This window comes from Falco punctatus (genome assembly GCF_963210335.1).
Source record: "Falco punctatus genome assembly, chromosome: 14".
Taxonomy (NCBI): Eukaryota; Metazoa; Chordata; class Aves; order Falconiformes; family Falconidae; genus Falco; species Falco punctatus.
The window spans coordinates 11,002,900-11,018,837 of NC_137594.1; the positions used below are offsets into that span (position 1 = coordinate 11,002,900).

The 15,938-nt window shown below is 37.7% G+C and overlaps 1 protein-coding gene across 1 annotated transcript; it reads right to left on the reverse strand.

Moving 5' to 3' along the window:
• Positions 1–3,140: 3,140 nt before the first annotated feature.
• On the reverse strand, positions 3,141–15,307 carry CDH16 (cadherin 16; the record flags this gene model as incomplete). Its single annotated transcript, XM_080410611.1, is given in 6 exon segments — positions 3,141–5,561; positions 5,563–5,636; positions 6,222–6,404; positions 10,713–10,951; positions 14,442–14,586; positions 15,302–15,307. Coding segments are annotated over 6 exon segments (708 nt in total). The 3' UTR covers positions 3,141–5,500.
• Positions 15,308–15,938: the final 631 nt, after the last annotated feature.

Sequence of the window (15,938 nt, forward strand, 5' to 3'; positions counted from 1 at the left end):
TTCTGAATTAACATCTTCTGCTTCTGTTTTAGACAGAGTTTGTACTAAAATTGATATTTACAGATAATGGCCAGCCTTGTCCGAGTCTGTACATATCAGCTTATTGACTGAGAACTCGCTGGGTACCTAGTTTTGAATATTCTTTTTTTACCTTATGCAACTTCGGTCAGAAGCTGAAATTTCCTTGTAAGTGACATACAGTGACTAAAACTCTGCTGTTCTAGCTGACCCCACTGAAAGGATATTATCACTTACATGGTTGTCTGCTTACCAGTATTAGCACCTTCACTGATGACACTAAAAAGCCCTTTCATTGACGTCAGCAGAAAGGTAAGGCTGGTTTACACAGAAGTTAACTAATAAGAATGTACTGCATTATATCTTTTTTTCATTGCCTTTATTAGTGACTCATGGTCCCAGGGCAAAACCTACGCTGTGTTTTAATGACTTTTGTTGTTGCCTCTTAAACCTGTAGAAAAATAGATCCCTATAGCTCATTTCATAGCCCTTACCAAGCAGGATTCCCACTAAAGTGGGGAAGAGGTTTGAGTAAGGAGTATACGACTAGGTCTTGACGACCCTATCTTCTACTAATGGAGATGGCTGTAGAAATAATTAATGTCATTTTTACAAGTGCAATCACTTGTTCTGTAGTGTCATTTGCCACTTCAATTACAGCAAAATTCCTTGGTTGAAGTCAAGGAAAAACTAAATACTAATTTCCAGGAGCTTAAGGCTATATTTTAGGAAGGAGGTAATTTAATTCTAAATTTTAAAAAATGTTTGTATATCCTTTTTTCTCCTGTAGCTTTAAATCTCATTGTGCTGAGCTTTTCCAGACAGGAAAAGAAGGAAATGTCTGTTTTTCATAGAAAAGTGGAGTTAGCTGGAAACTAGATTACAACAAACTGAGGTTTTTTTTTTTCCTTCATTTTAATCCTGTCTCAGTTCCATGGAAAGTGATAATTGTTGCCTGTAATTCCAGCAGACACTTAGTAGGCATGTGTAAGTACTGTTAGTAAATGCAGAGTTCCAACGTGGAGCTTCATCCAGTTCTTATCTCTATATTGTAAGAATCTATTCAATGATGGCATCTGATTTACCCTACTAAAGCAGAATTACTGTACAGTAAGTTGTATGGAACGGGGAGCTTTTGTCCCATTCTGTGTTTGCCGAGTATTAGTATAATAATGTCCTGTCTGAGCAGTAGATTCCTAGGTACTACTATGTTACAAATAATTAGTAAAACTGGTACTTGCACTGTGATAGTAAGAGGAGGGAAACATTTCAGTAAATAATTAGTTGCAGAATAATTGATAGTGCAAGTTTGAGTTGAGTTCTTCTAAGTGCTTTTTGGCAATAGTCGACTGTCCTATGCTTTGGCTTTTTGTAGATCCTCATCTTAGGTACAACACTATAGGAAAAGGAACACAAAAACTTTTTTTAGAATTTCTTTCTCAGACATTCCTTATGAGATACTAGACAAGGCAAATAACTTTTTTAAAAAGCAGGACAGGTAAAAAACATTACTAGGATTTCACACCTATAAATTTGTGGTCTTTATTGTAAGGTTATATGTGAGCTAAATAGGATGTAGAAAATATTAAAGGTTAGTTCCACAGAGAGTGGATTATTACAGTACACCCTGGGTGAAAGCATACTGGTAATCCTGGTTAATATACTTTTCAGTAAGACTAAAGTGCCTTTTCTGCACTGTTTTTGTCTGTTTTCTGGGGGTTTTGCTTTGCTTTTCTTTTTTTTTTTTTTTACTCAGAAGGCTCATGTACTTTGCCCTACAGAAGGGGAAAAAACATTTATAGCAATGAAAGCCAGGCTCAGAATGGGATTAGGGTATTTTCACAAACCCTGGTTACCTTAAATGTTCAGAGAAGACCCTTCATATTTATGGATCAGACTGGACTGCTTCCAAATAATCCTTCTTAGATCTTATATTACAAAAAGGCAAGAGTGCTATACAAGACTAGTTCAGAGACCGATAAATATATAGGAATATAATTTAGTTTGTCAGATTCCATCACATTCAGGCAATTCAGTGCTAATAACACCTTGTCATATGGTATCACAGCAAGAGCAAACTATGGACAGAGCTGGCTGAATAAAAATGTGATTAAAAAAAAAAATCCTGTAGATGTTTCTATTAGTTTTCCATGCATCCGCTGTTAGAAATAATATTTCTAGCTGTACAGTTTATATTTGGAGCTACCGGTATACTAGTCTTTATTAGTCGTATTAATCCAATATGTGAGGTGAAAACACAAATAGCAAGATTCTCATTTCAGTTCCAAGAGAAATTCAGGATTACTCTGCAAAATTCACAGTTACTCTGCATTGTTTTTTTATGGAACTTTGTATTGTTTTTTTATGGAACTTAATATCTAACCCAGAGTTTTAATGTAAAGGTTAGCCTAAACTGGTAAATCTCTTCTGCTGACTTTTTGACCTGTGAATTATCCTAGCTAAAAATATCAACTTTACAATGCTAGCGTAACTTCAAACCTTTTATATATCACAACACGTTTTTCAAGGGACTCTACATACATATATGAGCAGGTATTGGCTGAATTAAAGCTGCAATTTTAGTGTGTCATAGCCTCTTAATTCGAGCCAATTTTAACTAATTGGTTCACAAGCTTCAAATTATTTCTTCCCCAGCCAAAATCCTGTGGTACCATTGCAGACCTGATGCTTGCAGTGCCGGTCTGTAGGTTGTTTTAGACTTTTCAAGGTTCTGTCTTTAGAAAAGTGAATGAATTTGAGTATCATAGCTTTATCTATTGTAGTCATCGTTCTTATCAGTATACCTACTTCTGTATGTTCATGAAAAATGAGTTGTCTCTTCCACGTTGGAAAAGATTATAAAAATAGTAGCTTTTATTGTGCTTCTGGTTTATATCTTGAAATATGTTCCTTTTAGCTATAGTAGCAGATAAGAGATTGGTACAATCTGTAATTGCTATAGTGTTCATATACAGTGCCTGATAGATATCCCCCCCCCCCTTTTTTAATGTAGAATTAGTTAATTTAGTATTCTTTTGGCAGCATTATTGTACCATCTAGGAGCTCAAGTAGTTGAAGTCCAGCTCTGTTGTGAGCTTTATCAATGTGTACAGTTATTATCAATGTGTACAGTTATTATCCATGTTTTAGTAATCCTAGAATCACAATTTAGGGTAAACTGACCATGTGAATTAAGGAGGGGGAAAAAACCCCAGAGTAAGTAGAAGAAGAGGTGTCAGGAGTATTTTTATGTAGAAAAACTAATGTTCATCCTTACATCCTTATCTCCCTTCCAGCACTATTTATGCAAGTGTAATTAGATTTCAAAACAATGAACTAATCTTTGTGACAGATTACAATTAGCCTGATTCTTCTCCTAGTGAAATTAATGAAAATTTTATCACTGACTTCACTGGGAACAAAGTTAGGTCTATCCTTAACCTTTGTCGTAGCTGTCTACATACAGAAGTGATTAAGCTGCTGAGTAACTGAACATTATTCAATACTCCAGAGTGCAATTCTCTAAGATGTCAGCACTCCTTCGACAGCTAGCTATTAGAGTAAAGTTTCCAAGTCTGGTGTGTTAATCTGTCCCCTGTGAGATCAAACATTGCACCTTCTATAATAAGAATGACAACATCTTAACAGGCCAGATAGTTATCAAGGATGCTTGGAATCGCTTATATGTTTTGTGCTGTGTTTATCTCAGCCTTAAGCCTTCACATGCTATTCTAAAAACAACAGAGAAACACTGAGATTGCAAGAAAATGCTGTCCATCTTGTTGGTTTGGGTTCATCAGAGCATTTTTCTAGTCTAAGCAAACCATGTATTCAAAAAACAATGTTGCACCAAGGAGACCTTGTCAAACCTGGAAGAGTAGGTCAGAACTCTGACCTGCTGTAAAAGCTTCAAGAGGCACTTGGTATTTTGAAGAGTTCTTACAGGTATGTAGATATCCACGTTAGTATGCCCAACGCTCATGCTGTTATTGCAAATCTTCTGAAAACGTACTTTGATTATAGCTTTAGCTCCTGGAAACAGGGTAGAAATGTGACTTGATTGAAATGCAGAGGTTTTAAAAACAGAAGGCAGCTCTTCTCCCCTTCTGCCCTTTTGTGTGTGTATGCATGTGGTATTTAGAATAATTGCATGGTGTAGGAGCCTTCATTCTGATTTTTTTTAATACCTTGAGATGGTTAACCATTCTGTAACTCAGCGATTGGGTGAGCAACATATACAAATACGTTCTTGACTGTTCATCAAATACAGGCCCTTGCAAGAGTAGGTAAACCTTCATGCATACCTACACAGATGGTTCACACACACACCAAACTAGCAAATATATGTACTGCTAGGCAAAAAAAAAAAAAAGATATTTACTCCAATACATGCTTAAAGGTGCAAAAGTTGACATATGAGTATGTGTTCAGTCACACATGAACAAATCATGCCTCTGTACAATCACGTACAGATAAGACAACTACCCATGCATTGCTCAAAAGAGATACATACCGGTCAACTCATTAAAACGTTGGCTTGTTATTCACTGCTGATAACTACATTATTAATTTGTGTCCCTATGTTTTCCCCAGTTTATTGGGGTGTTCAACTATGTGTCTGGGCTTCCTTCATGTATAGAACAGACAGGAGGAAAGGGTATGGCTGCAATGATAATCACTTAGTGCATGATGTGTCTGAGAAAGTATTTGCAAATAGAGTATGCTTCCACTCACTGATACACCACTATAGTAAGCAATATGCTGCTGCTAGGGGCAGGAATTTAGTAACAATAGAATAGAGGATGTCATTGTGAGAAGGTGGTGGGAGAGTTGCTTACATTGACCACATTCATGAAAATGTTACAAGAGCTGCTGAGATCTGGCAAGAGAACTCAAGTGAACCTTCAACAGTTATTGACCCAAAGTAAATATTTGATACAGAAGCAGACATTCTTTAACAGGACACAGTCCTGACTGCCACAGGGCCTGTGATGTAGGTTTGACAAGAGATAATGTCTTCTTAGGACTCAAGACCTGCTCTAAATTTGATTACAAGAGAAGTCAGGATAACAAAATTTGAGTGAACTTTCCAGTAAATGATGTTCTATAGCAGTCTTAATTGTAAAGTTATCTGTATTTTGAGTGTAAGTATATGGATACTCTATGTAAAATGGGTCTGTATGCCAGACTGGTCACTCCAGACTGTGATGCCATTGGTATTTATAAAGTTCCTATATGTCATTGGAGCTGGGATAGCGCTGTGTCTCTGGGGGAATCACTGCATCATCCTTGTGAATCATGGTAATGGCCAGTGTAATGAACATGAAGTTAGCAGTTGCTATTTCTTATGGACTACAGAAAACCTGCTATACTCAAAACCACTCAGAAGGGCTGCTGCTTGAGCAAGGAGGCTAGTAATGCTTCACTGAACGGGCATTCAGATTGTAATCCTGCAAGGTTATCATGCCAATCTCATTGCTTATCATTCTAATTTCTTTGCCAATATGAAATGAAAAATAACACTTTCCTGGCTAAGTATCTTGAGCAATTTTAGAATTATTAGTCTTTGGGTCATTAATATTCTTTGCTTTTACTGTGATGATCTCACTTCCTGCAAACTGTGAAAATACGGAGTTGAGAATGAATTAAAAAAACCTCCATAAATACAGCAGTTAAAAAGGTTGTTTTGATAATATATATGCTTTAATCACTACTCAGGAAAAAAAGTTGAAAATTAAATTCAATTATTTTTAATTTCAGTGGTGTAAGACGATTTTTATGTAATATACATTATATAAAGAATGTGATAACAAGTTCATTCTTGCAGAAATACAAATAAAACAAGATGTTAAAGCAAAATCACATGAGAAATAAATAGCAAACATTTAGGTATTACAGATTCACTTCCAAGTAGATTGAGAGCTTTCATAACATCTAGTGTTTTTTTTCCCCCACTGCTGATCCATAAGCCTTTCCTTAAAAGTTTTTTGTTACTTCCTGAATCATCATGCCTCTTCTAGATCAAAATCTATGAATCTTTCAAGTGCTCTTGCAAGCCCTGTGAAAATAAAAAAAAATAAATTGATTTCTCTCATTCAGCAGCTACTAAGGTAAAATTCTCACTGAAGTAAAGATTGTGCAGCTAAGTTCTAAGTAAATTTTTATTCTCCCTCAGAGCTGTTGTGAGCTAACCATAATTTTACAGCCTGTGTTACTGCATAAGAACCATTCTCACATTTGGCTGTATTCTCCTTGAGTGCTATCTGATAAAACTCCTGGGTGAATATTGGCAAGTTGTCATTCTTGTCCACCACTGTTATCAGCAGCATAAGTGGATCACTGTACAGCAGCCTGTCACTGTTCCCAGCAAGAACCTGAATCTCATGCTGATAAAGTTCAAATTGATGAAAAAAACACTTGAGTAATATGATTTAAATGTTCATTATCAATCTTAGTAGAATTTGGCCTGTATATTCCCATTCATGTAAAAACTCTACTATGATCTGTAACATACAACTCCCTTTTAATATTAAAAAAAAGTTTGGAAAAATTATAAGGGTATGTAGGACTGAAAGGGGCCAAGATTATTAAAGTTCTGTGTTGAGCTGCACAGGGTGCTTGTGTTATATGAAACTTCAAACAAGAAGTGTAGAGGAGAATATAATAGTGGACTGCTAGCGTATTTAAAAAAAAACCAACACATAAATTCCTCTTTTTTCCCCTCTGCCAACTGTGTATTTGGCTAGAGTGAAGCGTAAAAATTAATTCTTATGCTACTCCACGCAGCATGTGGACTGTGCTGGTAGCTACTCTAAATTGAACTGCTAGCCTATCTAGTTTGGAAGTGATGCATCACCAAAGCAAGCTAAGTCGTCAGTCTTGTCCAGAAGCTGAGAATTTCTGCAATGAGCTTGACTACAAAAAGCTAAAATTACTTTCTATTTTTAAGTTTTTCTGACAAGTATTGATCACATGTCAAATGACAATATTTCAAATGAGAGTTTGCCTATAGAGATCTTCAAACAGGAGTTCATTGCACACACTATTCTCAGCTTTACATATTCCAGAGAAAAATCTAAAGCCTAAAGGTAAAATGTGTTCTCACTGCCAGAAAATAGACTTCAGAATCCCAGATGGCAGCTTGCAGGCTTTCCTAATACATGGAAGTCCCAGAGCTCTTTCTATAAATGTCTTGGACCATATGTTCCTACATCACTGAAACATCAATAAACTCTTTTCTGTTACATCCCTTTGGAAAAGTGGGATGGTAACAGCATAGTAAGGATGTCAAAAAATCCCAAGACAAGATAGTGTAGACAATAAGATCTGTACTGCATGTCTACCCAACTTAACACTTGGCTTAGTATTTTTTTCTTAATAGTGCTTGTTATGGGCTGATTGATTCTGGGATCACGGTTTAGAGGGATATGAAACTGTATTTAATACACAGAGTCACTGCTGCCAGACCTGCCTTGCTGCAGGACCCAAGCTGCTTTCTGTGCTCACTGTTCTTTCAGAGTGCCCTGTACAGCACCTTTAGCCCATAATCTGTTTCTGTTCTTATTGGGTCAGAGGTTGGGGGTTTCATTCTGGCTGTCTTCAGGTAAATTACAGTAGGTTCCCCATGTATTTTAAGGGAAATCGTGGCTGATTACATAGTGAAAGACCATGAGATTTAGTCCCATTAAAATTACTGTGGAGGAAGTATAAAGGAATGCAATACTGATGTAAAAATCTGAACAGAGTTAATGCTTCAAATCAGAATTTAAGTCAGAGTTAGTTATATTTGAGAAATGTTTTTGTAGTTGAGGGTCAAATCCTTCTAATCAGTATAGTCTTTCTTCTGGAAAATAGAACTGCATTCAGCAATTGATATCAGAAGCTTACTCCTCCAGGGAGGAGCTTAATGGATAAGGCACTAAATGGAATGTAATTCCTAGGTTAGTCACAGGCTACTCGTATGGGTTTGGGCAAATGACTCTACGTGGTGTCTTTTCTTCTGTAGGAGATTGCATTTTCCCACTGCCCAGAAATGCTGAAGAGCTATCCATTAAGAGCGGCAAGGCAGTATTCAGGGACATAAATCCTTATGTTGTGAGACAAGGAGTTACTAGCACGCAAAATATTGTTTCCTTGGCCTTATCTGTAAGAATCCTGTTGTTTCATGTGTGTGGAGTTTCCTTAATCCATTTTAATAAATTCCTCCAGGTACTCGAATCTTCTGAGCGCTGATGGAAGCTTAAGTCACAATACAACTTCGGACTGATTGTTCCTTATATTTATACTTACCTCTGCCTGTCTTTCTCTGTCAAGCTCTAATGTTGCATAAAATTTTCCATCTGGATCAATTGGGAAAAAAAGCCCTGAGGGAGCTCCCCTTCAAATAGTAATGGACCCCTCTACTTTGCCACTGAATCTGGAATCATAGGTAAAACATTAATATAAATGGAAATATTCCAAGTTTTTTTTTAAAAAGAGTAACATTGGAATGGTTCAGTCTCAAAGACAAAGGATCTCTCAAAAACACCATTAAATTTTTGCTGGCAGCTATCAAAGATTACTACTAAAAGTAAGCAGGCATAGAAATGAAACTGCCCTATAGATATCATCTACCCAGAACATGGTCCAGGCACTTTTGGTGGACGTTAGGAAGTTCTTGCGCTATCATTCCATCTCCTTACCTATCCTATGAACCAAGACGCTTGTCTCTGGTGTTAGAAGCCCAGAATTTGTTCTATCAGAGGAACTTAGTTCTTTTTATCAGTTATTCTTTTTAGACAGGTGACAGGCCTCAGAATGAATCTGGAGACAACATTGCTCTTGCATCTAGCTGCAGTACAGTGTCTGCTCTTAAAACAGATGTGGTTGAAGGCTGTGCTGATGCGTTTTCCCATAATAGGCTTCTTAAATGATTTATATTCTAAAAAAAAAAAAAAAAAAAAAGCAGTTGAGATATGGTCTACTAGCTATAGAAGGCATCTGGGAATCAAGAAATGCTGGTCTTGGAGTTTCATTTCTGCCAGACTCATTCTACATATCAGTAGGCAAGCTATTTCTGACTCTGAAGTTAACCAGTTTCTATTGAATTTTAATTGGATTTATGAATGAACATCTAAAAACCCAGCCATCATTGATCTCTGCCTCAGTTATTCTAAAATATAATAATTTATGCCTGCCTCGGGCAATATTGCAGAACTTGGATACTTAATTTTCTCAGTCTGCTTTGAGATCCTTTGGATATGTAATTATTTTATTATTCAGATTTCTGATGAAATAGTGCAAGCCTGTGCAGTTCTACAAACAGCAGCATTTTATATCAAATAAATTCAAAAGGGTAATCGTGACATTTAAATGAAATAAAGATATTCTTCTAGAACTTTGGGACATATTTCTTTATTGTTACATGGTATATTCTTTCCACCATCACAAGCCAAAGCAAAATCAAACCAGTGAAAGCTTTGCCTGACATCCCTTGGCAAACTGAAAATTAACTCATTTTCAGATTGATTTAAATATGAAATTGAAGTAGTGGAGCTAAAAATATTTCTGCAGTACTGCACTGGTGAAAAGCAATGAACACTTTTAAGCCAGAAAGTCTAAGGAAGAATGAACAGCAAACTCTGAGAAAATTATAACAATTTTTTTGCTGTTACCATGGAAATGTAGCTACAAACACTTGTGTTTAGACTGTACAGTCCTCATGAAATACAGCTTGTCAGTTGTTTTTATAAGACATAAACCCTTTCGACTCCATGGATGCAGAACAGTTCCTAACAAGGAGAAAGGAGAAGGTGACTGTTACAAATGGGATGTGTGCAGTGCCTCATCAGTCCCCAAAATAACAAGGCAAAGTCGTTACGGAGGCCTTGTTCTAATTTAAACATCCATTTGTTTATGCTAGCATTAATGTGTTTCTTGGGTGATTTTGTTTAGATCTTGTGCCTCTTAACCCATATGACAGTATTCCTGAAGTATGCAGATACAGTCATGCAGCTCAGTTCTCTCACTGCATTACTTGTTTTTCTATGAGGAAAGACAGTGCAATTTCTAATTCACGTTTAAAGTAAGATTGTTATTTTAAGCGACATTTTCCTACCCCTTTTGAATCTTCACATGCCTGAGGGATTCCCTTTGGAGTTCCAATAAATAGAACAACAGCAGGCTTTACTCTGTGCATTAGACAGCCCTATGTTTCTGTTATTGCTGAAACAATGAGCTGAACAGCCAGGTTAGGGTTGGAGTAGGAAGCTGGGAAAATGCAGCACTGATTTTAGGCATTACTGGGAATGTAAAAGTGTGGAATTTAGCCTTTCAGGGAGAAAAACAGGACTGTCATTCTGAAGCACAGGCATGTAAATTATTTTAAACACCTTCATGTAAATGCAACACACTTCCATTGATTGTCGCTTGAAGATCATATACCTGAGATTTATTTCTTGATCTCCTAATTAAAATTGGCCTGTTGCCGCACATATTCCCCTTTTGCTTTCCAATGTGCAACACATGGGAAATCTGCTTTTCATAATGAAACTGTGCACACGGCAGCATTTCTGCAAATGCACAAGAGAAGGCTGAATTTAATTGGATTATTCATAAGCCTAAATTAATCACAGGTTTGCAGTATCAAAGCCAATGTTCCTAATCCAAAGGAATTGCCCAGAGTGAATTTAAGATTGCAGGAGAATCTTATCTCATAGGAGCCGAACAATTTTGAAAATCTGGATGTCCTGACTTACCTTGGAAATGATCTGAGGATAACTCCCATTCAAGAGTTCTGGAAGGAAAATGGCACCTGGAGCTACCTTGGTGTTTTCCACAATATCAATTTCCGCTGTTGCTAAGGCACAATATCCTAGAGACTGATTCCCCAAATCTTTGACTTGCACAATTAGATGATAATTGCTGACCTGGGATGTGTCTAGCACAGAGTTGTCTACAAATAAGAGAAACTTTTCAAAGACAACTTCTTTATAATTCTTCTGCAAAAGCATGACAGCTAGTCTAAGAACATGAAATTAAGCTCCCTTTCTTGTTAATCACTGTTAAGTAATTAGAGCAGCTACTTTGCTACAGGGATATTTCTTTATTCTTGATTTTGTATATTTTTCTATATTTTTTTTACTGATGGTTCACTTCATTTTTGTTCCTGCCAATGATAGTAAGGTGGTGGATGTGACACCTCTGTTGAGGCTGCCAGAAGGGAAGAAATTGGGGTCTTCTGGGACAGTTCTGTACCCTAGTTTCCATGATATCTATGTGTCTTTCAGAGGCTTGTAATGATTATACTGATCACTCATTGCTGATAATCCTGAGTTACTGGCTGCTAAATCTTCACTTTAAGGTGGCTGCTGGAAAGGAAATGAAGCATTGGCAGGAAAGGTCTTCAAACAGCTCTGAATGAGAGGTGCTAGCAAAGAGAAGCACAGCTTCAGGGCTCTGAGGAGAACGCTGCTCTGCTGAGGGACAGATGGCAGACGGTGTAGGCAAATGAGAGACAGCCACCTAGATATCCTACTGATCTTGTTTTAGGCAACACCATGAGGTGTGTTCGCTATCACTTATCTGAAGTGACGTTTGTTTTCATGATAATATGACTGTGCAGCAATAAAGCATGGGACACTCCTTTGTTCTGCAGGCAGTCAGGTGGAAGAGCTTTCAGAAGTTAGATTTAGGAAAGCCTCCCTTCCTATTTCCAATGGAGAGGCCTGTTCAGACAAGCTAACATAGCTACAACTAGCTCCTAAATTCTTAGGCACCAGGCATCCTAATCTGCCTAGTGTGCCAATGTGGTGGACGTTACTGTCTAAGGCTGGACAGAGATGATGTCAAGCTGACTCATGATGACCAGAGTTTCCTTGCTGAGGACAGTCTCAGACCACTGAGAACTCCAGTAATGTGTCACTGGATTGCAGGCTGTCTCCTGCCTTTCACTCTGCCTGGCTTCTCTGTGAGCAGAAGGTAGCCCTTCCCAAACTGCTCTGTACGGACCTTGCCTCTAGTTCCAGAACTTTGCTGGATTACCTTCCTACCTCCTCTGTACAAGTAATCACATCGACTGGAGTTGGGAATGTCAAGAGTGTGAGCAGATGTAGGGCTTAAGATTGTATTAAAGGAGCCTGGCAGGGGGATGTAGGTTCAATATTCTTCCCTCCTACATTTCTGTTGAGCTGGTGATGCAGCTTTTTGTAATGATTATGTAGTGACTAATACCCGAAAGCTATAGAAATTTCTCTGAACTCTTGAATGACGGGAGATGTATTCTTCTGTTATCACAAGGGAGGCAGAGGATGGTTTGCTTTTATATCAGAGAAGGAGATTTATATTGGGTTGCTGTGTCAGTACAAAAGTAATAGCAGCCATGAGAGAGAAGTTAGGAAAACCTGGTATTTTTCAATCTGTTTACCCAAAACAGAGTTATATAGATGATGTGTTTCACTGCTAAACTGTTCCTGGAACAAAGAAAATCAACTGAATGACAGCTATATTTTAGACAGTAAAGGAGCAATATTAGACTAGAAGGCAGGAAAAAAATCTGATTTCATCTGAATTTTTCTTTTGGGAGTTTGTTGTTTAATTTGACATACATTTTCAGTGACAGTTTAGTTAAAACAGCCTTCATATAATCTAAGAAACTAGCTGTCCAGATTGGTCATTGTTCCTGACTACTATTTTGACCTTAGCATTTATCAAAAACATAAGCAAGGACCTTGTTCAGCAATAGCCACCAGCTGTTTTTCTGGGGGGAAAAAACTTTTCCCAGTTCCATGAAAACACTTAAAACTGCTGTCTCAGCCTTGGGTTTGTTTTTAAGTGTCCTTCCCATGGGATGGTCAGCCTCACGTAGCATTTGGAAATGTAAAAATAAGTGGAAAATATATTGAGGAGCAGATTACAGACTTGAATTTTTAATTTCATGATTAAATAATAGGTGTTTTCCATGTTATTGCATAAAGAATGTGGAGAGGTGACCAGGAACGCACCTCTGTGTGCCATGGTAACACAATGCAGTGACATACAGTTAAACAGAGCATTGTAACCTCTGTTACTTCTTAAAAGATGAGATTTTCCTGCCTTCCCAATCCATTCCATTATTGCTTATGAGTTGTCATGTTCTACTGTTATATTTTCAGGATATTTTTCTCTGTATAAAATGTCATTTTCAAAATGTCTAAGGCAGGAGAATCTACAGAGCCAGTCCATTGAAGCCCAAGACAACACATTTATTCTTCAATCAATACAACATGGGTTATGGGATAAAAAACTTCTCAGGCTGGATATTCTGGTTTGGGGGAGCAGACATTTAGCTTTTGTAGTTCACTTTTACAACATTGGACATTATTAATTTTTTTGTCATTTTTAAAAGGAAAGTAATTTTTCCCTGAGTCTTTTTACTCCCTTTCCCTTCCTGTTTTCTTTCATACTGATGCAAAATAATACACAGAGTTTGTTGACACAATTCCAAGTTATGGGTTTAAAGAAAATCTTTACAGATGTATTTAATCCCTTACCCATATGTATTGACTTCTTCTAGCTGCACTTTCCAAAATTTTCCATGGCTGTTATGTTAGTATGGCTTAGTCTTTTGAGAATCTTTCATACAGTACACAGTGACTGCAGGCGCACAGAATGAACTTCAAAAAGACCTTTCACTGCACTACAAAAAATACTAATCCAACCTGTCATTATTAGTGATGTATTGTGTGGGTGTACACAAAGCAACAGGCAGTGGTTTTTTCCAAGGATAACAATTTGCACATTCTTAGCTGTACTTTATAACCTGCAGATTCAGAAAAAATCTGCTTTAAAATAAAACTTTGCATATTGGATTTTATTCGCAAAAGAAGCAACTATAGGAGTCATCAGAGGCAGCATCATCTGGTGATGGGTGCATTGGGGTACAATCTGGTTGAAAGCTTCCTGCCTGGAGTCACAGAAAATCTCAGCATCTGAGATCATTATAAAGTGCCACTCAGACTGAGTAATGCCAAGGTATTATATTTTTACTGCTTAGGTAATTCAAATTCAGAAATGAAAACCTGATGGAAAGTTTTACATCAGATATTACTAAAAGGCCTTTTTTCATATAAAAAGGAGAGCTGTGTTGTGTGCTCTTGTTTCTCTACAACATATTAATTTGGTTATTCAGAGTTTTATTGCTGGAGTAGTGTAGGGAGTTCCAGAGTTTTTCTGTTTGTGGTTACCACACCTAAACAGCTCTCTAAACCTAGAGCTTAGTCCTAGCTCTGAAAGAGACAGTACATTCTTGAGTCTCTAAAACCATTCCTTTATTTTGTTCACATACTTCTCTGTGTCCTACATGGTCTCAAAATAGATAACTGACTTCTGTTTCCTGAGACTTAAGGTCTATAATTGTTCAAACACTTCAATACAAAACAAAGGAGAACTACCCAGCTGTATCTCACCTTCTACAGATAAAGAAATAACCCATGTCTTTGAATCCATCTGAAATATATGCTCAGAAGCTTGGCTTGGAGTCTGTGTGAGAATTTTATACTGTGACTCAGCATTTGGTGTGGAAGGGTGTAGTGATTTAACCCCAGACAGCAACTAAGCACTACACAGCTGTTTGCTGCTTCTTTCCTGCCCCACAGCAGAATGGGGAAGAAAATCAGGGTTGGGTGGAGATGGTGGGGAGTAAACCTCATGGGTTGAAATATAGACAGGTTACTAGGACAGCAAAGGAAGAGAAAACAATAATGACAAAAGATTATACAAAACAAGTGATGTACAATGTTATTGCTTACCACCCACTGACCCATGCCCAGCCCATCCGCTGGCCAAGTCCCACTATTTTTTATGCTGAGCATGATATCATATGGTATGAAATATCCTTTTGGCCAGTTTGAGTTAGCTGTCCTGGCTCTGCTCCCTCCCAACTTCTTGTGCACCTCCGGCCTTCTCGCTGGCAGGGCATGAGAAGCTGAAAAGTCCTTGAGTTAATGTAAGCACTACTTAGCAACCACTAAAACATCAGTGTGTTATCAACATCATTCTCATACTAAATCCAAAGCACAGCTCTGTACCAGCTACTAAGAAGAAAACTAACTGTCCCAGCTGAAACCAGGACAAAGGATCATCTGAGTCAGTGGTGCAGCCAGGCACAAAGGATACTCCAGACTTAAAGACTGCAAACTGATTTTGGTGGCACGGTAATTTATCTAAAACACAGTGGGGTTCAGCATGACAAATACTTTTTATAGACACATTTATTTTCCTAGTGAGCATCTGCCCATCCTGAAAACATTAAATGCATTGTACTTACAGGCATTTTCTATCAGAGTCTGGTGCTTTTTCAGGTGGAAAAGACAGAGCAGTGTATGCCTTCCCATCATTACTATGTTTAAGCTGATTCTGCATTCACTGCCTGCTTAATAGTTTCATTTCTTAAACTTATATCCTGTAAGTTGTTAAATCTTAGGGCTGCCTCAAATACCTCAAATACTGTAAATGAGATACACTAGCAAGAGAAAATGTATAGCACCTTTTCTCTGAGGCATTCAAGGGCTTTACAGTATTCCTTATCAGCCCCATTTTGTAGGCTCGAAGTTGCTAGCTCTCATGGTACATGTTGTCTTTCTTACTAACCCATCTGCTGGCAGTTTTGATTAGGCTAGTAGTGGAACCACACGGGTTTTTTGATTGCACAGAAAACTTTTACAGTGTGGCCTGAAGCTTTAGGCACAGGTGGTTCTTCCCATTTTTTGCTACTTAAACCCTTTAGCTCAGCTGCTGGAGATGGTTTTTACAGACTGTACGTATCTTGCATTAGGTCTCTGTCTTGGAAACATGTGGAGAAGGCACACACAGCTCCTTGCTGGTTTTGTTCTCAAACTGTCAGAAAGCTTAACATGATAATTTGGGGTTGAAGGGTGTATGTTATGTTTGTATGTGCGATGTGT